Genomic DNA, 24,575 nt, shown 5'->3' with positions numbered 1-24,575 from the left:
AATAGTGACTTACAGGGTAGATTCATGGTTCATGTTTTAACAAAACAAAAAATGTTCACAATAATTCACTATAGACAACAGTGTTTTTCTGTTTTGTTAAAACAAGAACAGAAAATGTAATTTTTCAAAACAAAAACCATTATGCTAATGTTTTCAAATGAAACTTTATAGTTAAATCCTCAACTTATATATATATATATAAGATATAATTTCTAATTTCCCAAAGAAAACGTCAGGCTAATTAGGTATTGTTTTGCATTTTCATTTGGTCGATTGAAATAAATAAGTAAATAAAGCAAAACACAAGGGCTTTATAAAAAAAAAAAAGCAATTTAATTATTTGGTTGACATATCTATGTATATCATTAGGTAAATCATCTAAAACTAGAAAATAAGCCATATGATACTGGTACGTTTACTTTCTGCTGTCATCTGAAATTATTTAAACTTTAAAAAAATATAAAATAAAATGTCCACTTTAGGCAGCATTCATGTGATTGAAGCCAGAGAGCAGTTGCAGTTGCAGAGCTCACCCACAACAACCATTAACTGTTTATTCTTTCTTTAATATTGAATGTACTCATGGATCAGTGCTTCTGTGTTTCTTTTTTATGTATGTCTTTATGCTTTGTCTACTCAAACCCCGAGTCATGGCAGATGGATACTCACACTGAGCCAGATTCTGCTGGAGGTTTCTTCCTGTTAAAGGACGGTTTTTCTTTTTGCTGTCGCTACATGCATCCTAAGCATGAGAGGGGTCGCAGCAAAGTTAATGATTCATCGCAATCAACTGTCCTCTGTTGCCACATGCTCATCCAGGAGGACTAAAGGCTGCGAGTCAGTAACTTGATGCAATTGCCTGGGTTAACAATACACTGAAGTAATAAACTGTGGCTCAGTGGTAGAGTTTTGCAATTAGAACGTTTGATTCCAGCTTCCTCCTGTCACACGTCAATGTATCCCTGGGTAAAATATTCAAATTCAATTCAATTCAAAAATATTTTATTGATCCCAAAGGGATCAAGAAAAGTTGTTACAACTCATTTAATTAAAGGGTTATTGTAGATGGTGATGGCTGTGGGCAGGAAGTTCTCAAGTAGCGACCTGTATTACAACAAATTTGAAGAGGCCTCTGACTGATTCTGTTTTTCTGTAACAGTTTCATAAAGAGGAAGATGAGGGTTGTTCATAATTTTCTTGATTTTGTATAAAATTCTACTTGCACCATAATCTCCAGAGGTTCCACGGTAGTCCCCAGAAGAAAATTATCCTTCTTTATCAGGTTGTGGAGTGTTTTTAGGCCTGGTTCTGATGCTGCTACCCCAACAGATGATGGCAGAAGAGATGACACTCAGCAGACTTACAGAAGATCTCCAATATCTTGGTGCATCTTGGTTGCAAACTGTAAAACAAACGGTGGTCAGAACATGTACAAAACAGAAAACAGAAGGCCAAATAAGCAGGATTGGTTTGGCTCTAGAAGCTGGTTGACAAGAAGTTAATCTAGGTGAGTCACAAAATCAAATTGTGTCAAGGCCCCCATAAAATCTTGGGCTGGCTCTGACTGATTTGAATATAAATATGCAGCAAGTATAAAGGAGGAGGAAAAAGGTTGCAAATAGACTGCATGTACACAGCCTTTCTATAGTTTACCTGCCTAGATTTGTCAAAGTTTCCTGGGAGGAGCTCTGCAGACAAAGGAGCATACTTGGATTAGGTTTTTAGGTCACTCAAGGTGGGAATATAAAAACACACACACACACACACACACACACACACACACACACACACACACACACACACACACACACACACACACAATGATGCTCTAGCACCATAATTAAGCATAGTACAGTATAATTACGAGGTGAGTGCTTACAGTTGTGATGTTTTCACCTGCTCCTGTTCGGATAAAAAGAAGGCGGAGTCAGGCTGCTAACAGGACTGGCCTCAACCTGTAGACCTGTATGTGAAGCGGACAGAGAGAAGGAACGCGGCGGCGGCGGTGGAGGGAGGGGAAGCTACCGTCACCACCACTATATACAGCTGAAAATTATCTGTAGGCTTAACCTAATCAGATGGACGTATTTTTCTTCCTGAACGGGTTTCTCTACGAGCTTAATAACAACTGCCTGCGTCGCTGAGGGGAACAGCCCGTGTTTAATGGCATTTGGGAAGACTTCGCGGCTCTCTCCGGGTAGAAGAGGAGACATTACGCCGCGAGTTAGCTAACGTTAGCTCGCTAACAAGGTCAGTTTGAAATATGGACTCTGTTGCTCTTGTGTTATACTTTTGAATAGGATTTCGTCTTCCTTCTGTGTGCACACCGGACTCATGTGCAAGATTAGCAGGGACTCCAGGTCGCTGACAAGACGTGCAAAAAGCTCGGTTTGTATTGATATATTATATTTGCGTTAGCCTGTTAGTTAGCCCCCCCCCCCTCGGTAGTTAAATCTCTGCCCAGTCCGCTCCTTATCCCACTTTGGTGTTTGAAAGTGAGCTGACTCACAATAACTCTGCCTTGTTCAGGTTGCTGCTTTCAGTGAAGCTTTTGTTAAAGCCTGATTCAGCAATGCAGCCTGACCTGGATAAAGGGAGCTGCAGTGTTTTTGACACAGCTTTGTGTTTCTGAGGCGAATGCCCCAGCAGCAAGTCGCTGCTATTTTCCGCCTAGAATAAAACAGGTGCATCTCTGCGCCTCGGACGGAAGGACGTGGGATAACTCATCTAGCCGCGTACTAAATTAGCCAATTTAAATCTTTCCGCAGTTTTAGAGAGAAGTTGGCCCGACTTATCGAGAGTTTCCCTGGTATATATTGAGAAATGTATTTATCAAGGTTGAACGTCGTAGGCGGCGTTGCGATTTCCAAAGGCCTCCTCCACTGAGTCCACTTGAAGCGGGGCCCAGGAGCTAATGCCTAGTTACTGAGCTAACGCTAGCTTTACCTGCAGTTTGCAACACAAAACCGCTATTCTGCAACACTTAATCATGTTGATAATGACAGTGTTTGCCTTTTCGCATGCCTACTAAACGAGATTTTTTCCCCTCCTCCGTCTAATCGCAGGAACAGTGTCGCTGCTGATGTTGGAAGGATTGATTAGTTGGATTTATAATTGACACGAAAGGATTATGAGCCAGCGGCCACACAGATTTGTAAAAAGGCCTCCCACTCAGTCCCTATAATACACGCAAGAAATCTAATGTAACATCTGTTTTTGTTGAGATGGTTTGAATCAGCCTGTTGTGTGTAAATCTGTTAATCGGTTTTGCTGTAACTTTTTGTACATCATCTATATTAGAGTCTTTACCTAATTATCTCCGTTAATCTGTTTATTCTTTTTGAGTAAATAGAGAGTTTTGAAAGTTGTTTGGAGACTCTTTGAGGTCGTCTTGTGCCTCTTTTGTGCTGCTTTTTGTCATGTATGAGTAACAACATTTTGAAAAGGGCTTTTTGTTAAAGCAGTTGTTAAAAGAAGTTGTAAATCATCCCTAGATCTAGTGTCTAGTTACTGATTAAGTTGACTAGCTACTTTTGAATAGATATTCAAAGGATCTTTGATGCATTTTATAGTGGTTAGTATAAGTCTTAATTTGACTACTTGTAACTAGGGTTGTCAAACAATTTTTTAAAGATGATCTACATTAGTAAAATTACCTATTCAAAGATTTCAAATGTCAAAATCAATATAAACTTACCCATTCACATTTGCCCAAATTGTAGCATTTCTTCCAGCAACCTTTTCTCGATGCAGTTGCTCACCTGACCAAAACAAAATGAGCTGCTGCAGAAAGTCTTGAACTCTGCTAGCATGACGAGTAGATTGAGATCATCCCCCCGCAAAACTTATTGAGGTCTTTCTGCATGAGATTCTAATGCTGAACATGCTAGTTGCACTAATACTGCAAAGCTGATCTTTGACGACATCTAAAAGCTCCAGTATCTGCAACAGAAAGATAATCCTATCTGTTAGAATATCAGCGAGAAGGACACGGTGACTGTGTTTTGTCGGTGTAAACTTTCCTGTCAAGATGTGCTTCCCAGGTGGGAAGATGTTCACCATACAGGGCTCTGTTGTACAAATCAAATCAACGCAGGGAAATGTTCATCAGTTGTTGGCTACTAAACAGTGAAGCAACGAAACAAACCAGTGCATACACATTTACTCCTCCTTAGTTACAAAGGCAATGGAGGCTAATGAGACAAACAATAATACAGGTTATGATGGAGCCAGACTGAATCTGACAAAGCAGGAAAAGGTAGGCACCCGCTGTTGATCACTAAAGGAAATACTATTATGCAAAATTGGCAGTAACGTCAAAACAGCATAGGGTTGTTGTTAAATACATCCACATGGAGCAGAGCTGTGTTTTACAGTAATAAGTGCTTTGCAAGTACCTGATCCATTTTTCTTTTGAAGCAGAGTTTTTAGTAAAGAACAAGCCTTTTAGTTCCTTTTGTATCAACAGCAAATTTACATAGAAATGGAAGAAGAGAGTGGCACACTGAAGATGAAGAATTGTAATAAAAGGCAATAATTGTGTAAGTTAACCAGTTACATTCAGGGGTGGAAATTAAACATTTTCTCCACCAGCCACAGTGGCTGGTAGAGAAAATGTTTTACTGGCCACTCAGACATTTCACCAGCTGCTGTTTTTTTTTCTTTTTCTTTTGATTACAAACCCCATCAGTACAAGCAAATTATAGAAAATGTATGATTTACTGTGGCTCTATGGTAGAGTAGGCGTCTTGCGATCGGAAGGTTGTAGGTTCGATTCCAGCTTCCTCCTGCCACATGTCGATGTGCCTCTGGGCAAGGCACTTAACCCCAATTTGCCTACCAATCTGCGTATCGGTGTATAAATGTGTTTGTGAGTGCGACTGGGTGAATGTGACTCTAGTGTAAAGCGCTTTGAGTGGTTAAAATGACTGGAAAAGCGCTATATAAGTTCAGTCCATTTACCATTTATTCTTAACTCTATGAAAACCAATTTACTGACAATAAGTTTACCATACATATGTACATACAGAATAATTTAACATAAAGCATGGACACCTTAACAGGGTTGTAGTGCAATAAATTAATTTGAAGTAATTACTAACGGCAAACTTTAACTACACAACCCTAATATTCTTGCAATCATATGTTGAACATTTCCAAATTTTGGCAACAACTCTCCTGGATAATATTTATTAAAGATGTGGCTAGTTATTTTTAAATTGTATCAATAGCTGTTTTCTAACTCTTTTGTTTTCCCTTACTTATTGCATTTTCTGTTGAAATGAACAATTATTACTAAAATATCTCAGAACGTGTTCATTATTAATTCCACGGGCCAACGTCATTCTTGTGTTACTCCAGAGTTTTTCTGACTACCTGGAGCTTAGTGTTAGCTTCTCCCTCACACACACCTGCCTTCCTGCCTGCATGAAACTTTTTCTTCATAAACATTTTCACTCCTTCTTACCGTGCAGCAGCAGCTAATCTGAACTCTTCCTCAGTCTGTCCCTGGTCACGTCTTTCTCATCATCATCCTCCGACGATAATAAAGAAGATGTCAGAAGTTCAAACTGAATGCAGCTTTTTTTTTTCTGTTCAAATTGTCAACCCGCCAAAGTGGCAGGTGCGTTTCTCCAATTTACACGCCACTTCATACTTTTACCCGCATTTGGCCAATGGGTGCTAATTTTCTGCCCTGATTACATTCTTACTAGGATATTAAAACTTGTAGAGTGAGCTATTGTTTTACCAGGCTGGGAAGTGGCACTTCTAATCAAGAACTCAGTTGTCCCCTACTTTTTGGTTTTACTCTAATTAAAGAAGTTAAATGCTTACTTGTTGTATTTGAAATGTTTTTTTTTCCTCTTAACTAGAAAGAACTCTGTGCCTTCAAAAAGTTATTGCCGTGTGTCCAAGACAATATGGAGTGTTTTTCTTAGTATCAAGTTTGTCAAATTTTATTATCCTGACTAACTTAGTTGTAGTTGTCCCTTTTTTAATATCATCCAAAATGTTATGTTGTAGAATATATGAATGGAACCCACAATACCGAATGGATTCTGCTTTTCGGGGCTATGGCTGAGTCGATGGTGAAATCACCTGTCAAGTGATTGATTTGCAAATGGCATCTGCAGTGTAGCTGACGAATTGCATCTATTATCAATCCCCTGTACTAATAAGGATCAATATTAGATATGAACCATGGTCCTAAAATGTCATTCACTAAATTTACTACACCTGCAACCAGGAAAACATGTAACTGCAATATTATTGCTGAATATTGTAATTAATTATATTGATTAGAATTAACATCACTCTTTTTTTCACTTCACTACAGTGATTTGAGCTTTGCCGCTCTTACCAAAAATGTACATCATGTGGGTGTCAAGGGTGATTGTAGTCAATCCAATCGATCTAATGTATGTTGGTATAGAGCTGACTACAGTGTGTCTCCGATATACTCCACCAAACAAAACACAAAAGCAACAATTGTTTTTGCCCCACTTATTGGTTGTTGCTATTATAGCAATTCAGTTTATGATTGTTTTTTTAAAATTAGTTTGCTTGTCTACTAGCAAAAATTCAGAATAAGCAATTGTATGCTGCTTGTCAAATATAAAACCTGCATCATCTTTAAAGGTCCTATTAATGCCCACACTTTGACTATTTTTATTTTTTTGGTGTTGTCAGAATTAAAAATATTTCCATATTTCAAAATACTCTAATCTACCTTTACTGGAGGAGAAAAGTTTAGTAACATTTCTTAATTCAGTAACCTGCAGCGGACAGCGATTTGTTGGGAAGGACAAAGGCAGCATTTAACTTTAAACTCAACACAAATGGAGATTTTGACATCCCATTTAATGTATAATGGCATATTTTAGCTGTTTCAAATACATTTTTGTCTTTGAATTCACTTTTGCTTACTGGCATAAATGTATGGTTAGTTACTGTTTTGGTTAAACATTTGTGGCTTGTAACATGAAAAAGATTATAATTTGTGCATGTCAGAGAAGATGCAGCAAACTCCACTAAACATATGGTGCCCTACAGTAATGGCTAATTTTCTGATAATGGATTTAGAGTGGTGTCTGAACTCCTGTAAATATCCAACAGAATTTGTTGACATGGAGCTGAGATTTATAAGTGTACTGTTGTCAGTGTAAAGGGAGTTGCTCTGGAATCGCCATGCCAAGTTCTGTTTTCAGTCAGCAAAGACATTTTTTGTTGTTGTGTTTTCTCCCCACATATTTCATTACTTTGTTGAACAGAGTAGAGGGCAACACAAGGGAAACATCCAACTGCAAAGCAACCTTGTCTTGTGGATATGTTTGTTATTCAGCTCATGCTCTATCTAGAGGCTGCTGCATGTGCTACGTCAATTCAATTGGCCCTGAGTGCCACTGTGCATCGGAGGCCTAATTATTTTTGATGGTTTTCGAGTTTTAACTACTGTTGAACCACAGAGTGCATGGATGGTTGTAAAACGTTTTTGTGCCCTCAGTAGTAAAGGCCTCCAGGTGCAAATCACCCACACTAAAGTCTATATCTTTGCACAGTTTACCAAACATACAGTATAAAGGCTTCACTTAAAAAAAAAAAACCATAAGTTTGAGATAACACAGTTCTAAAATTAACAACCAGTGTTGTGCCTTAGCATAGACTCAACAAACTTGTTGCTTGTAGAGTAGCAATCTCATTAAATGAGTAATTTACTAAAAGTATTGTAAAAACTTGCATGAAGCCATTTCCTCACTGCAGTGGTTTGTACTTGTAGTCATTTAACCTGAGGCAGAAATTTTTGTATAATTGTTTACTAGGCATGGCTGCTATGAGAATCTCACTGTTTGACAACCATGTGTTTAAAAGTAAAAAAAAAAAAGCTATTTTACCGTATTGTAATATTATCACAAAAATTTAAAACAAGAATGTAAACATGTTTTTTTTATGATGAAAAACAATTTTGCTAATAAAATAATATATTGACTATTGGAATTTAAGTCATTTATTATAATACTGTTTTTTTTAATAATTGATATTGACTCCTCTACCTATAAATAATGACTACCTGGTGTTTCCTGGGCTGGAAATATGTCCAAATAGAATAATTTGGCATTCATTTAAGTGAGGAAAAACATTTGGGTCTTTCTTCAGCCAGCTAACTGGCACTGAACAGCAACAGTTCAGCTACTTGGGAATGCGACTACTTTCTACTCCAGACAGCTGTGGAAAACACCAGACAGCCTGTAGCTTTTTCTATGGTAAAGAGAAAGTTACATGTTCTTGCCTAGTACCAGAAAACTAGCCAATGCCTAATGATTACATTCTTCCATTACTCTTTAACGAAACAGTTGGATGGAATCAGAAATGTAATTTTATCACAATAATTCATTTTAATCTTAAGATGAAATTGCTGCAATAAATAAACTTTAGCTACTCAAACTCGCAGCCAACTAAGCGAGGTTGGTGGCATCAACCAACTCACTCACTCTTTGGTTATCTAGCAACACCCAGTTGAGTAACTTGCGCAGCAGTTTCATGTTTTGTCACCATGCCTCATAACTGCTTAAAAATAAAAAATAACAACAACAACAGCTCGGCAGGTTTTCAGATATTTAAAACAAAAAAAACAAACTAATCAATAATTATCACCATTGACTGAAATGAAACATTTATATAGTGATACGTTTTTCAGCCACATCGTCCAGCCCTAAGCTACCTTAAATACAGAGAAAACACTACACATGACCCCAGGTTGTTGCCACACATGTCGAGGAAGGAAGTGGAGGGGCAAATACTGTACATCTGAGCATTGAACTATACTCATTTTAACATAAATCTAAACAGTATTTAACAAAAAAACAAACGTAAAAGTTAGGTGTTTATGTGGATTAAAGCTGAAAATGGTTACTGGACTTATAGGTGAGGTTGCAAATTAGTGTTGTTGGTGCTGGCTGCCACTGTTTGGTATTAAACAATGCTACCTATAAACCCTTAAGAGTCACATTTGACATTCAGCTTGATCTATTCAGACTACCTTAAAACTTAAGAGTTCTTGGGAAACTTGAATCTGTTCACTGAAGCCACATTAAGTTAAGCTTCCAGAAACAACAAAGCATCCGAGTGAAACCTTGTCATTACATGAGCTTAGGCACATGGCCCATTTTCAGGTTAATGCTTGTGTTTTACATTTAGACCACAAACCACTACATGATTCATGCATCGTGTAATGGTCGTTTTTTGGGGGGGGTTCAGCCTAAATGTTCTGCACTGTTAAAGAATCAGTCACTTAAATTTCGTTCACAATCTTTCAATAAAGTGAATACTGTTTTCTTTTTTGGACTGAGTTGAAATGCTGGGGAAGTAGAAGGGGTGAGAGGGAGAGGATGAACTGTCTGAGATGAAAGGGGGAAAAAAAATCTCAGATGAGGTGCATGTCTCAGCTTGGTTAATGGGCTGGAAGAGTTGTGACTCATTGTTCTTTTTGTTTTAGTGAATAGATGGCAAATGGCAGAAAATAGCTTCCTCTGAATTGTTTTGTTTTTTTAGTATGCCTTCCATGTATGGAAAGTTTGTAAGTCTGTTAGATGCACTTTGATGAGCTGCTAGGTTTATGTATTGCTTGAACTTGATAACATTGCTTACAAAGTTTTCTATTAACAGCCAGAGATGTTGACTGTCAACAATTGGAATAACAATTAAAGTGTTAATAGCAGTTAGGGTTGAGAATAATTGAGGGATAATTATGTTTTGGAAACATGCATAATAAAATTACAAAAAGGTAAGTAAAACAGCAAAATCAATCTGGATTTTGCCTTCTCATTGGATTTGTGTCCTTTTTTATTTGGAGGTATATTTTTTTTGTTCCTAGTTTTTTAATTTAAGGTAATTTTAAGCTATAATAGTTTACAATTGTGCATGTCTTTTGTGGTTTTAATGTACAAACAAATGGTTTTTAAAACCACATTTTATGTAATGCTTTATTCTTGTGGTTTAAACTTATTGACCAATCTGAGAGGGTTTTGTTTGGCTTCTGTTGAAGAATCATAACAGTGCAAAGTCTTTGAGTCAAAAACTGAATGAAGTTCAAAGTTGCACAGAATTTTCATGAGGATCAGCTGATTTATTTTTATTATTCACAAATTTGCCTAAAGTTTGGTTTGTACTTTAAGGAATTTTAGAGCAGGTGAAGACATTAATTGCATCACTTGATGTCACACTGTTGTGCCAAGGCAGACATTGTGATTCTGGGCAAATGGCTGACCCTCCTCTGCCCATTTGAGTGCTACAGGATTAAAGCTGGCAAGGTCAGAGCAACAAGACTTTAATTCCAGGCCTGAGGTTTGCCTAATTAAAACTTTAACTGAGTAGGGGGAAGAGGAGGAAGAAAAAAACATTGACTGTAGCTAAGAAGAATTGATGTAAGTGTAACAAGAACTACAAAATAAAGTTGTAAAGTATATTAGTTTTAAATGGCCATCTCTGCGTGTTTGGAACATAGGAGGGCCTTGATCGTCCAACTTTTACATGTCTGTACTTTACCACAGCTGACTCAAATAATTTGGTCTGAATTAAAGGCAGTTTATGTGCATGGCCTGTTTTTTAATGTTTATTCTTGTGTTTAACATTTAGAGCACAAATAACTGCGTGATTCATGTGTCGTTTTCTCAGCCTACATGTTCTGCACTGTTGCAAAATCTTTTCAGTAAAATTAATATTGTTTTCTCTTTTGGACTGTGTTGAAGAAATGATGGGGAAAGGGATTGAGAGACGGTGAAACTGAGATGAAAGAAAAAAATCCCAGACGTGGTGTACTTCTCAGCTAATGGACTCAAAGGGTTTTGACCCATTGTTTTTGTTTTAGTGAATAGATGGCAAGTTTTAACATTTCTATAAAATTTATTTTACATTTGCTCCAAATAATTCCTCTGAGGTGTTATTGGGGTGCATTTGCAAAAATAATCCTTTGACCTAGATTCTGGTTCTCAGCTTTAATCAATGCAACAATACAGTGCTTTATGCTGGAACAAAAACACTTATCGTCTAAGGTCATTGCTGCCAAACTTTTGTTAAAATGTGAAATCTGAAACAGTTGTGAATAGCTTTCCCTGAGAAATGTATTTGTTTAATAACTGTTGTCTCTAGCTGTTTGAAACAAAGTACATTTTCTCAAAAGAAGTTCGTAGTTTCCTTGAACCAACTCTCCTTGACAAAAACATAATTGCCACAAAATTGTAGATGCTGATACGGTATCAGGTGTCAAAAAGGAGATCATGACACTACATCATGTCCTGCTGTATCATCATGTGATGCAGTCTAAATGTTGCCATTTTAAATAAAGAGATTGCCATGTAAGCAATGAATTTCATGCATTTTTGCACTGATGGCTTTATGTGCCTATGCAGCTTCCTCCTTATGTTTACTCTTCAGTTTTTCTGTGTGTATCTCTTGCAGCGGGCTGACATGGACGTCTGACAGGCTGTCAAAGATATCTTCATGGATCACAGAGGACAGCGAAGAGAAACTGCTGCATTTGTGAGCATAGCCAATCACTAGAGATTCTGACCCATAAGCATATCATTGAAGAGACTTCAGTGCATGTGGCCTTCTTGGTGGTTCACAGACATCTGCTGTGCAGCCCAAAGGCCTCTTGATATGCACTATATACGATATAGAGACATGAGCTGCAGGGATGCGGGGAGGAGCAGGTTTCCTTCATGCAGGACTCTCCCTGTTGTGATATGGCTTCTGGCTACTCTGGCCCATGGCGCCATGCCAGATCAGCAAGAAACACTAGTGGACATGATATCTGTGGAACTAGAGGCCTCTATGCAGTCCTCTGTGATGTCTGAGCTCCAGGCTGCAGCATCCTCTGTTGGTGAAGGACCCCCTACAGCTATACCAGATTCTTCTGTAGGGAATGGAGTCCACACAAACATCCCAGATTCCTCAGCAATCGTAGGCCAGGTGTTCCAATTGAAGGTACCTCCTGGACCTGACCATGCAAGCTGCAACGTCCTGGTACGTAAAGCTAAATCTTGGTGTCTCTAAAGCCCATGATCTCAAAAATTCTAGTGTTCAGTCAAGATGTCTAACATGTTAGCAAATTATCACGTGACTTAATACAGCAGTGGGCATCTTTGTTTTTAAGTCATCTTCAAGAACTGTTATTCAAGTGTAGCTCAATAAATTTGAACATTATGAAAAAGGGTGACATTCAATTAAAAACATTTGACTGAATTTATTATATTTATTCTTTTGATGATCATAACTTACGGGTAATAAAAATCCAAACTTTAAAAAAAACATTAAACCAATAAAAAACAGAAGTGTCAGCCAGCCAGCTAGGAAGCGGGAAGCATCACATGCTCTGACAAATGACATAAGTCTACAAATCATTACTGACTGAAAATTTTCATTGAACCTGAAGTCACTTGGATTTCAGTGCCTCTGCATTCTTCCTCCAGATTTTGAAACTTTGTTTCTGGATCTGGAGTGGCTTAATCAAGGAATGCAACCTTTCTTGTACACGTGTTGTGGCTCTTAAAGTACTGGTTGCTGCCACAGTTGTGCCCACACTATTTATTAACATTTTCTTTACCTGTCAAGACTGCAGGTATCCCTGTTTGTGCAGTTTTTCCTTTCACTCAAATTTCCATTAAGTTGCCTAAACGCAACACAATAAGTAGCCATCATCTCTAGCTGTGACCTTAGTGACTTAGCTTCCACACCTCTTGTGTGTAACTGTTGCTTACATAGATAGTTGACCATTATATGGGCAAAACATGTTGCTGTATGGGCAAACAATTACTTTATTGGTCAAATAAAGTAATTAGTGAAGCCAAAATGATCAAAATTAACAAAACTTAATGTGAAATGTAGCACTGTTGGTGATTAATCTGTGTATATATTTAAACTTAAGATGCAACTGTATCCCTAAAGATCGACCAGATATGAATTTAGATGTAGCTAAAATAGTTTTTTAGTTCTTAGGTGGAAATGAAATCATTATAAAACTTTACAGAAGGCTGAACTGATAGTTCAATTGAATTATAGCTCAAGGAAGTAATAAAATGTGTCTTTGAAAATGTGTGCTTGTCTAAAATGTTTCCTTGTACTCTTCTATCTCCTGTGTCTTATAGTTGTCATTTTGCCTAGTTTCCTGTCATTATAAAAAACATTTAATGCACTATATAGCATTTATCCCATCATTTTTGATCACTGTATCACTGCTCATTGAGGCAGACTCTATTGCAATTTGTTCCAGTCAGACATATGAGTGACATGAGATTATTATTGGCCTGAGTGGTGATACAGAATGATATCCTGTCACAGCGTAATAACTCAAAATGATGAGTGATGACTCACACAGTTATTATGAATAGAGGCTCACTCTGCTTCTTGTTCATCTTTGGCAAGATTTGATAAACTTAAAGGAATGAAAGGAGTGCGATTGTGGCAGATGATGGGGTTCCTTTTGCCCTACATATTTCAATTTTATATTCATTTTAATTCAGTGTGGTTTATCAGAGTTCCCCATCGTTGGCTGATGGCTCGGCATGAAACGGCAGACAGAATTAAATGGTTAATTTATGATAATTTATTCCATACATTTCATATGAAACCATTAATCTCAGTTATTAAAACATTTGTTCCATTTTTTGTTTGGAAAATGAACTGGTAATTGTCTTTTTTGTTTGTATGTTTTTGTAATGTAGAAAAATCATCTGAATCTCTGACTTTTGTCAGAAATCCATTACATTGGTATAGACAGATGTTGGTCATTTTGAACATCTACTGGGGCAAATAAAGATGCACTCTAACATATTGACATATAAGTCCTTCTGAGCCACTATTGACAAATAATGTCAATTATTGTAACAATAGGCAATATGGATATAAGCCTAGATAATATATGTGCAACATATTATTTACACATGGACAGATGTTTTCAAGCCTGTATTTATATTAGCTGTGATGAATTTCTGCTTGCATTACTTTCCCCTCCGTATAACAATGGATAAACATATCGATTCAGAAAACTGGTGTAGTTTTGTGCACAAACATCAGAGAAGTCCCACATATCTTCCATAAAACACTTAACACTCCAAGTGTGTAAGCAAATCGTGGTTGATGATTGTTGCAGCTGGAAAGAATGGGAAAAAATATATAAATTGATAACCATGGCCCTGGTTAATCATAGTTTCAGTAACTTCTGCCATAGCATTTGCTACACAAATTAACAAAAGACAGTAAAGTGATAACTCCACAACAGAGAATTAATGATGAGCGACATGACACAAACAAAACCTGATAATATATTCCCATTCTCTGCTATATTTTTTTTTTTCAAATGCTGTACTTGCACCAAAAACTAGTAAAGCACATTTTATACCTACTGGATGAGATCCTATCTGTCTTGAGATGCTACATGCAAAGTTAAGGTGTTGTGAATCTGGAAGTTTTGCCTCACTTTCAAAAATAATTAGATTTTGGTCAGATTTTCTCTCCTTTGACCATCCCTAATATAAGACTTCTCCAAATTCTTAAAATGTGACACTCATCTTGAATTCTTGAACAAAACCTCTGTGAAGATTTTAAGAAAAGTACATGTATACCTGTGTTAACATATATACACGTTAAGACAGGAAAGGGGTCTGAATATTAATATAAAAGATACATTTGCAGTACGAGGGGTACTTTTTTTTTTTTTTTTTGTATAAAACTGCAACTGTTACTACGTTAAATGTGAGGTGACGGTTATTAGATACTTTTATATTTCAGACCTGGCTTATATCAGATTTCCTCATGCTGTACAAAATTCTAATAGTCTTTCTCTTTTTTTCTAAGCTCACTGAGATGGGAAGAGAGACCTTGCCCTCCTGGCTCTACTGGGACAAAGAGAGATGCACTCTAAGAGGATTGGCTCTGGAGCAAGATAAAGGTGTATATCATATTTTGGTGTCAGGGGAGCAGATAACTGAAGGGACAAGTAGCCAAGTGTATCCCAGTACAGTCTTCACAGTTGAAGTGTACCCAGAAGAACGGGCTGACACTGAGCCGGCTCTGCTCACTCTGCAGTCTGATATCAGTGGCCTGCAGCCTTTCACCTGTGGTTCAGAGGAGCCTGTCACGGTCCTTACTGTCATCTTGGATGCAGATTTGACAAAGATGGTTGCTGAACAGAGGGTCAACTTATTAGGACTAATGAGGAAATTCTCTCATGTGCCTCTGGAGCACATGAGAGTTGTACCTGTTGTAAACAATCGCTTATTTGACATGTCTGCTTTCATGGCTGGACCAGGAAATGCAAAGAAAGTTGTGGAGAATGGAGCCCTGCTGTCATGGAAAGTTGGATGTGCGCTTGATGAGCCCAACATTCCTGACATCAGCAGTGTGCAGTCCTCAGCAAAAGATGGGACAATGTCAGCCAGGTTGGGTTACCCAGTGGTCGGTTGGCATATTGTCAACAAAAAGCCCCATGTAGTGAAACGTATCAGGCGTCAGTTGTACAACACTCCTACTCCAGTGCCATCCCTACTTCCCCCCACTGTCAACCAAGAGCCTCTTTCTCGTGTTGTTCCTACCCCAACTTCACCCTCTATTGCCCCAGCAACAGACAACTCTATTCCCCCTGTCCGAGGGCCTTTACCTTTACCAGTGAAGCCCACATTGAGGGTCAAAGATCAAATAGCTCATACACCTGTCTTTGGACCTCCTCAACCTACCAGAGTGTTGGGAACTACGAGTACCATTCCAATCATGCCTACCATGACTCGACCGACAATTTTAGGGCCCACTGCTTCGCCAACGCCACCAGGTGCCAGCAAAAAACCAAAAACTTCAAAGAAGCCCAAGAAACCCAGAATGTCCACCCCTGCTCCCCGTGAACCAAAGTCCACCACTCCTAAAACAACCATACGTACAACTACTCTTACTCTGACCACAGACTTGAATCAAAACCCAGAAATCCGTAATCCGATTGATCAAGTTACAGCATGGGTTGGCACGTACTTTGAGGTCAAAATTGCTTCGGATGCGTTTTATGACCGAGAAGATGGTACCACTGACAAGTTGCGTTTGACTCTGAAGAAGACCCCAAAAGAAGCCGTGAGTGAAACCTCCTGGATCCAGTTCAACAGCAGCATCCAGCTTTTGTATGGCCTTCCTGATGAGGAACATGCAGGGGATCATGAATACTTCATGCTGGCCACCGATAAGGGTGGGAAGAGCATCATGGATGCATTTGAGGTTCGAGTCAACCGCTGGACTAGCAATGACAAACCATCAGTGGTGTTTGCTGCTCGTTTTCACGGTGACCCCAAAACTTTAAGTGAAAATGTTCACAATAAGATTCTTTTGACTAAAAAACTGGCCTATGCCCTGGGGGACCGAAATACCAGCACAGTGACCCTCAGGAGCATCACTAAAGGATCCATTGTGGTTGAATGGACCAACAATAGTATTCAGCAGAATTTCTGTCCAAAAGAACAGATAACTGCTCTCACCAAAAGAATCTCAGATTCCCAAGGAACACCTTCGCCAGCCTTCATCAAGGCCATGGAGCCTGAATTTAAACCCATAAGCATCTCAGTCCGTGGTACCAATAAATGTCAGAGCTACACATTCATTCCACCAGGAGAGGTGCCAATGCCTGCCCTTCCTACAGCCACACCGTCTCCTGGTACAAGTCAAAGAAGTAGTGATGATGTTTACCTCCACACAGTGATCCCTGCCGTTGTGGTGGCAGCCTTGTTGCTTATAGCTGGGATCATTGCAATGGTCTGCTATCGCAAGAAGCGCAAAGGGAAAATGACAATAGAAGAACAGGCCACCTTCATAAAGAAGGGCGTTCCCATAATATTTGCTGATGAACTGGATGATTCCAAGTCTCCACCATCCTCCAGCATCCCTCTAATCCTGCAGGAGGAAAAACCGCCTCTTCCTCCTCCTGAGTACCCCAACATGGCTGGCCCCCACAGTACCCTGCTCAACCAAGATCTGCTGGAGGAGTATTCAGTCTACCAGGATGACGATCCCAATGCTCCACCTTATCAGCCCCCACCCCCTTTCACCGTTCCGATTGAGGGAAAAGGCTCACGCCCCAAGAACATGACATCCTACAGGTCACCACCTCCCTATGTACCTCCCTAACACACACATCTGAGCTTTCAGTTTGAAAAGCTGGTCCGATTTAGGGATGCTTCTCAGAAACTACAGCAGGAGTACATTTACTTGTGTTCAATGAACTGGCTTTGACTTTATAGAAGAGGAAGCAACAACATATATCTGACCATCATGAATAAAACATTCTGCTACTGTCCCTGGACAAACGGATAGAGGACAATTTGTATTTCTTTTTCCTTCCTGTAATTCAGATCTGCTTTTGACTTCTTGCATCTTATTTTTTTGTCTGTTTTTTGCCGAGAAGAGCCAGTTTTATCTTCAATGATCTTCTATTTCTATTGTATAGAAAATAATAAAGCAGCAGGAAAGACTGAGGTCCTTTGGGCCTTTTGTGGCGATGTCACCATGACAGCAGACTCGAGGCTCTCCCTCCCGATGTTAATCTATATGAGTTCTAAATCATTCTTATCTGCCCTTCAGCTAGGTTTAGTAAGATTTTGCACTTGTTATTTCTTGAGGGGATGAAAAGCAAAATGGCAAATTGAACGCATGATGCATTTTATTCACACATAAATTGATTTGTTTATCAGATATTGATCTTCCCTGTTCTTTTACTTAGCTCCCTCTGGATAATAACATGCAGCCCTTGCACTTATGCAAATTCTTGTTAAACCTTGCACTATGTGTCTTTAGCATAATTGAAATGGTTGAGTGTTTGACTGATAAGAACGTACAAGAATTTTAGATCCTTGAACTTGCCATATGACTGAGATTCCTCTGGTACTTGACCACAAAGGACACAACTGTAATCATGCCTGTTGTAGATGTAGCTTAAACATGATTTATTTTCCCTCTCTTTAATGTGTGCCACTAAAGCTGCCTGTGAAATAACTGGGCTCGCTGTTGCCAAGGTGATGTCTGTGGACACAGTGCAATTCTTATGGAGTTGCTACAACAATAACAAAGGGGCCTGTGGAATGCTGGGATTCACAGCAGGCAGAATATATGTCAATAAGGTGGATCCATTGTCTTTTATTCAGTTTTGTTTTTTTTTATCTGTGAGGGGCGGGTGGGTGTAGAGTACTGTAATACTACTGCTCTGACACAAGGGTTTGCACTACTAGTGCGGTGCCTGTTGTCAGTTCAGGTGAGGCATGGGGTAGAAGGGGATGTACATATCTGTGTGCCTGTGAAATAAAACGACTCCATAATGTTGATGTTTTATCAGTAAACCTGGTTGGGAACTGGCGGCGCCCCCCCCGAGTGGGAAATTTTTATTTTTTAATTGTATGTCTAGATTTATGATCATAGTCATTAAAAAAAATATATAACTTTATAGTTTGTGAGGATAGAAAAGATTGTTTACGTGCCCATCACATTAAAACAAATAAAAATAAAGCATTATCTCAATGTGATGGGGAACAAAGGAACCACAACAATATGTGAATTATGTACAGTTCATATCACCATTAGAACAATGGTTAAAAAAAATCTAATGTTTTTACTGAGTTTTTGATACAGTCTTAAACTTGTTTTATGAAAATATATTAATAAAATGTAATACTATTTGTAAAACCTCCTACGTTGTATGGACTCCTTTATTTAAGAAACTTGTATGAAGTAAAAACATTTATTTTTATTGTTGAGGTCTGTCAAATCAAATACAGCTACAGTACAATAGAATGTTAAACTTATTTCAATAATTTAAAAGTAATCCCCACATAATTTAAGTATTTATTCCTGCTCATTTTGATATTTTACTTCTAATGCAAATCCAACAACCGGAGCTTTGCAGTGAAGCATATTATTAAATCAGGTACTCTTGCTTTTTGTTGAGTGTGGAAGTCCTATGTCCTGTTGGAAAAATGAAAAAGCATCCTCATCAAGCCTAAAAACAAGAAAACTAAAGGTTATCTTAAAATTTTCTGGTGGACTGGAAAAGTGTTTTCCTGGACCTTTAAAAACTTGTATTCTGTGCACCTACACTCTGCCTCCCAGATAGAAACCTTGATTTCCAAAATGTGTTCTGACAAGAGGATTTTGAACAACTAATGCCTTTTCTCCTCAGCCCAGGTAAGATACTTCTGTCGTTATCTTTGGTTAACAAGTAGCTTTTCACAAGACAAGTCTCACAGATGTGTCTTTTGTGTTAGCTCTTTAATCTCTAACTCCATCCACAGTCCAGGCCTTGCCAACCTCTTCTTAAACTCCTGAATGGGTTTTGCTTTATGATCCTCTAAAGTCTCAGATTTTCTCTCTTCTGTGTGTACTACATTTCATTCTTCCACACAGCATTCTCTTTGTGAGCTTTTGTGGCTGACCTTGCATTTATAGGATGTCAGTGTGCTGGACAATAGTCAATCTGTATTGAAAAAACATTTTATTTAACTTCCAGAAGGTATTCGTTTGCTAGTAGGTAAAATATATTAGAACATGTTTGTAGTATTTCAATATATTCCTGCTACATTGAGCTTTAAAGGTTGGTGATGTTTGATATGGTTGAAATTTTAGTGTTGCCTGCTCTCATTGTGGTGATAAAATCCACAATAGGCAGCTTTTCTATACAGTATTTCAGGAGAAATGGTCCCTTACTGGGCCATGTTTCTCTTTTTGGCTCTCTCCTCCTGCATTTCTGGAGTAATCTCGATACCAAATGCATATTCTTGTTAATATAGGACGCAGTAATAACTGAGATTCAAAGTGCTTAACATAAAACTTGTATACTAACAAAACGCATCGGTGCATAAAGTTGAAAAATGCAAACATCTTGACCTGGATCTTTTCAGGACCACGTGGCTGAATTGTCAATGTGATCTTGGATTAATTTTGGTAGGCCAGCTAGTCCTTGAAAAGGTCACCACTTTCCCATGGTTTATCCTTTGTGAATAAGGGCAATTACTGGGGTTTGTTGGAGCCCCAATGGCTTAGAAAAGGATTTGTTACAATGAATGGCCTTCTTGTGTCTTGTTGAATTTCTTTAGATCAAAACATGGTATGTTTCTTTTTTACATCTTTTAACCCATGTCATATTGTCAGGTTTTGTGTTTGTTTTTGGTTTTTGTCTTGTTTTTGATTGTATAGATCAGGCAATGGCTTGTAAAAATTAACTTACCTTTCTAAAAAAAAAAAAAAAAAAAAGTATTAAAAAAACAATTTAACAATGAGGCAATTTATTTTTCCTCATACATTGGTATGAATATTTTTTTTTCTTAAAAGAATTAAGTCATCTTTTGAAAACTGCAAAAATTTGTAAGGGGGCAAATACTTTTTCACACCACTGTACATTTTTGTGTTTTGGAATTTATTTCATTTCCATAATAATAATTGCATTAATTGAATTGAATTTCAAAATTGCCAACTACTGAAAGCCAGGGAGTTGTTTGTGTTGTTGATATTGTGAATTCTTAGAGATATAAAAAACTTCATATTCAAAGTTGTAGGAATGTATTTCATTGTGCTGGATTGTGTGCTAGGAGCCCAGAAAACACCCAACATTAATCATGGACAAGCACAAAAACTAAATGAGAGCGGTGGAAGTATCTGAGACTGGGAGAAAATCGGAAACTTAATGGCATCACATGGGACCCGAGAACAATGAATGAGGATATTATAACAGAAAGAAAAGAATTTCCCCTTCTGATTTTCTTTTTTTCTTCTTTTTCCTCTGCATATTGTCTGTGTAATATAACAGAACTTTATGCATCCAACCAGAGATGCACACGTGGGATTTTTTCTGACTATATCTCAAAACCTACATTCATGCTCCCTGTCAGTGCTGCAGTAATGCTGGCTGGCCTTCTCTCATTTCCTTGCTGTTGGTCGTTACAGCACATAATTGATAACTAGAAGGTGGATGATATTGCAAAGTGAAGGGAATAATCATCTATCAGCTGGCCAACAACCATCTAACAGTGGGTGGCTGATTCGTTTACAGGAGTCAGTCGCCCACTGACAGGGTAATTAGATCCAGCATGTTTTGCTAATGAACAGACAAGCTACTGTTGTGACATTTCACCCCTAGTTGCAGATGTTTCATAAGTCTCACTGAACGTGTTAAGCAAGTACATATTCCAAGTTAAAGATTGAGCCCTTTGGTCTTGCAGACCTCTCTCAACATTGGCTTAAAAAGCCTTATTTCCAGAAATATTGAGATATGGCAGACACATGTGAAATTATTAACACCCACATAAGATGATATCAGGTGTGTTTGTTCAGCACTGCCACAGTCTCTATAGGATGTCGTAGGAAGAAATATTCAGGAAAAACAAATACGCTTCCATTTACTGGAAGAGTTATGCCTGCTTATGTTGCTGTTCAGTTGACAGCAGCTCTGTGGAAGAAAGACAACACATTATAATAAACAGCAGCTGTGTGCTGTTATCTTGCTGTTTAAAGAGCACAAATGTGCCAACATCTTACAAGTCCATTTATTGTTGAAAAGGTGGATACAATCTGCAATAAAGACACTGCTTTCTGTAAAAAAAAAAAAAAAATCTATTACTTTATTGGAATAAATGCAATGTGCCATGTTTGAGTCTCCAAATAAGGGTAAGCTGATCAGGCCTCTGACATGAGGAGAGTGCGTAAAACTCTCACGACTGTCCAGTCGGTCTCTTGATTCATCTCCAGACTCATTAATAATGAACAGGGAATTGAACATCACATATGTAATGAAAAATATATAACCTGATGAAAACCTATAAGGTGTGCTGACCTCTACTCAGCTGTGGATGCTTGAAGCTCCAGAAAAGGTACTGCACTGGTTTCTTTGCATCTGCAGGCTTAAAGCACTACTAGCTTCACCAGCTCACGACTCGTGACATGGGCCATAAGATCATAGAAGAAAATAGTGATGATTTTAGTCAGATGTACCCACACAAACCAGAGCTTTGATTCAAACACGTTAGGTCAGTGTGTTAGGAATTTTTATAGTTAAAAGAAATAATCGTCTGACCAAGTTCTTAGTGTAGACAGGTGTTTAATTAGTTCTCATCAATAGCATTAATGATGGAACTTTTTCTCTTTATTAAAAATGTATCAGTCATTTACCATGTACCTCAAGGGATCAGGAGGTGGTTAGACAAGCTGCTTTTTATCGATGGAATTATAACTGAAGAGACCTTAATAAAGGTGGGCAGCTGCATATTATATGGGCATCCCCAGTTATATGACTCACTGCTCTATAGAAATATAGCACTTTGTCTCCCATTAAGCCTGAAGCACAATAATAAATAACATAATAATGAGGATGTCTGTCAGGGTAGTGAGCATGTACTTCAGATAATATTACATGAACTCTTACAAAATACTTTCCATGGCATCAAAGAGTCTCTTTTGACTATAAATTATGAGTACATTGGCTTGTTAAAATATTAACTTAAACATTTCTCCTCTGTTTTATTGCTGTTCAACCTTGAATTGATTTGGACGCCTCTCCACGAACCCCATGAAATTTCAGACTGGTTTCAATTGTTTGTTTCTTCTTGAAACTTTGTAGCAGCAAATACAGTTTCTAATTTGATGGTGACTCTGTTCAAGTCCCATTATATGGTAATAGTCATAAATAGAGAGTGCTCTGTTTAATGGTAGACTTAAATATTATTTCCAGACTTGTCAGAGTGAAATGAAGACATCACTTGCTGCTTCATTAATAATGAAGAGTATGATATTGTCAAACACCACCACAGCCTAACGTGGTTTCCACAGAACTGTATTTTGGTTCTTGATACACTAAGATGTTCATTTCAGTTTCATACTTTTGGGATTTTTCTTGAGTGCAAAGTTGTACATTTACTTATTTATTTTTTGTATCACCACCTGGCTCGTTAGGTCATGATGACAAAAGAGAGACACTATTTCAGCAGCTAATTTTCTTTTGCTAATAAGCTTAATTTAAGACAAAAGAAACAAACAACCAATAAGATTTAAAGTAAATACTAAGATATAGTTAACATAAATCATTTTTGTTTGACTTTTCAAAAACATCTATACCAATGTGTAAGTGTCAAAATAGTGTGAAACAAAACCAAAGTAAACCAACACTGAGACAGACCAATACTGGACTGCCTGCAGTGGTGTCAACAAGGACAGCTGCTGGTATAAGATGCAGGCAGGTTTAAATAGACTGGGAACTCTGGCGACACTGGCCCCAGGTGTGCCCTGTCAGGACCCTGGAAATTATTCAAATATTCTCCTGTCATTATTAAGTAATTAACAATTTTTTTTTACCTAATTGTGTGCTTTGTAGATAAATTGTAGTCAGTTTCACTTTGATTCTTTTATGATAAAGCATAGCAAAGACAGCAGTATGTCAACAAAGCAATACATCCAAAGAATAATGTCAACCGATGAACCAAATTACTACCATGTGTTCACAAAAAACCTAAAATCATACAGACATCAAACTGCATCTTTCGATCTAAAATGCCAGCAGCGCCACCTGGCGAAAGAATAAAATAAATCAATTTGAACGCTGCAACACGGTGAAGAAACTTGCCCTCCGTGATGAGGAGGTCTATTCAAAATAACGTTTTCTTATCTCTAAGTACTGATCGTTCAATCTGATACAAGATATTAAGCGGAAAAGCTCTGATGTAGGAAGAAAACAGGCATTACTACAGTATCAGTAGATGGCAGTAGAGTTACACAAAGAGGCATCCTGATTACTGCCTGATTAATGAGATCCTCATCTTCTTTCTACAGCTAATAAATAACCTTTGGTCACACGACAGAAGATGTAAAAACACAATTATCGTTTGTCAGACTGGGCCTGTGTGGGTAACAATGTCCTATTAAAAGATGTTGTTTTTATTTCACTTCATTACCCTCCCAGAAGGGAGGCTATTCATTAATCTAGTTATTTATTTGCATAAAAATGTGTTAAGTTCCTTGACTCATTCTCAAAAAATCAGAGAAAATAGCAATGAAAGTCTCATTCAGTCACAGATTTAGAAAAGCAAAGTAATAGCATTTTGCACCTTATTCTGATATACCCAGTAGAATCCAGGTCTGCAATGGAAATGTGAGAAATGTTTATGCTAAAATCATGTGTATACAGAAGCATGACAACCCTAGGAAATATTGAATTTATAAATGAGCAAGTGTTGTTTCACAGCAGCAATAACAGTGTTAGCAGTGTTTTAAGGTGAGGCTGACTGCAGACACCTGACAAGTGATAGGTCATTAAAACATTTACTGTGTATCTGTGGAGCAAACGCTACAGCACTGAGGTCAGGTGGAAAGAGGAATCTGCCCACACACATTTTATAGCTCAAGGTGTTTCTGCACAGATACATAACTTAGGAGAGAAAACTGTTGGTTTATGCACTAAACAGTACATTGCTTTTGTTTTAGACATTTAGCTGGAAGGTTTCTGCTCCTGGTCTTAATGCCTTGCTTATTTTGCAGAGTATGTCATAAAAACACAGAATTTAGACATGCAGAACATA

At 38.0% G+C, this 24,575-nt stretch overlaps 1 protein-coding gene across 1 annotated transcript; it reads left to right on the top strand.

Moving 5' to 3' along the window:
- The first annotated feature begins 1,959 nt into the window (after positions 1 to 1,959).
- On the top strand, positions 1,960 to 18,706 carry LOC114145334 (dystroglycan-like). The gene is made up of 3 exons (XM_028018841.1): positions 1,960 to 2,250; positions 11,455 to 12,021; positions 14,851 to 18,706. Exons 2-3 carry the CDS (start codon positions 11,599 to 11,601, stop codon positions 17,152 to 17,154), a joined length of 2,727 nt encoding a protein of 908 aa, XP_027874642.1. The 5' UTR covers positions 1,960 to 2,250; positions 11,455 to 11,598; the 3' UTR covers positions 17,155 to 18,706.
- Positions 18,707 to 24,575: the final 5,869 nt, after the last annotated feature.

This window comes from Xiphophorus couchianus, chromosome 1 (genome assembly GCF_001444195.1).
Source record: "Xiphophorus couchianus chromosome 1, X_couchianus-1.0, whole genome shotgun sequence".
NCBI lineage: Eukaryota > Metazoa > Chordata > Actinopteri > Cyprinodontiformes > Poeciliidae > Xiphophorus > Xiphophorus couchianus.
The sequence above is the reverse complement of the archived record's forward strand: the minus strand, read 5'-3'. Positions and strand labels throughout refer to the sequence as shown.

Coding starts and splice junctions, on each gene's coding strand:
- LOC114145334 (XM_028018841.1), top strand. CDS start 11,599: ATGTGGCCTTCTTGGTGGTTCACAGACATCTGCTGTGCAGCCCAAAGG. Junction 12,022..14,850: donor ATGCAAGCTGCAACGTCCTG/GTACGTAAAGCT, acceptor TTTTTTTCTAAG/CTCACTGAGATGGGAAGAGA.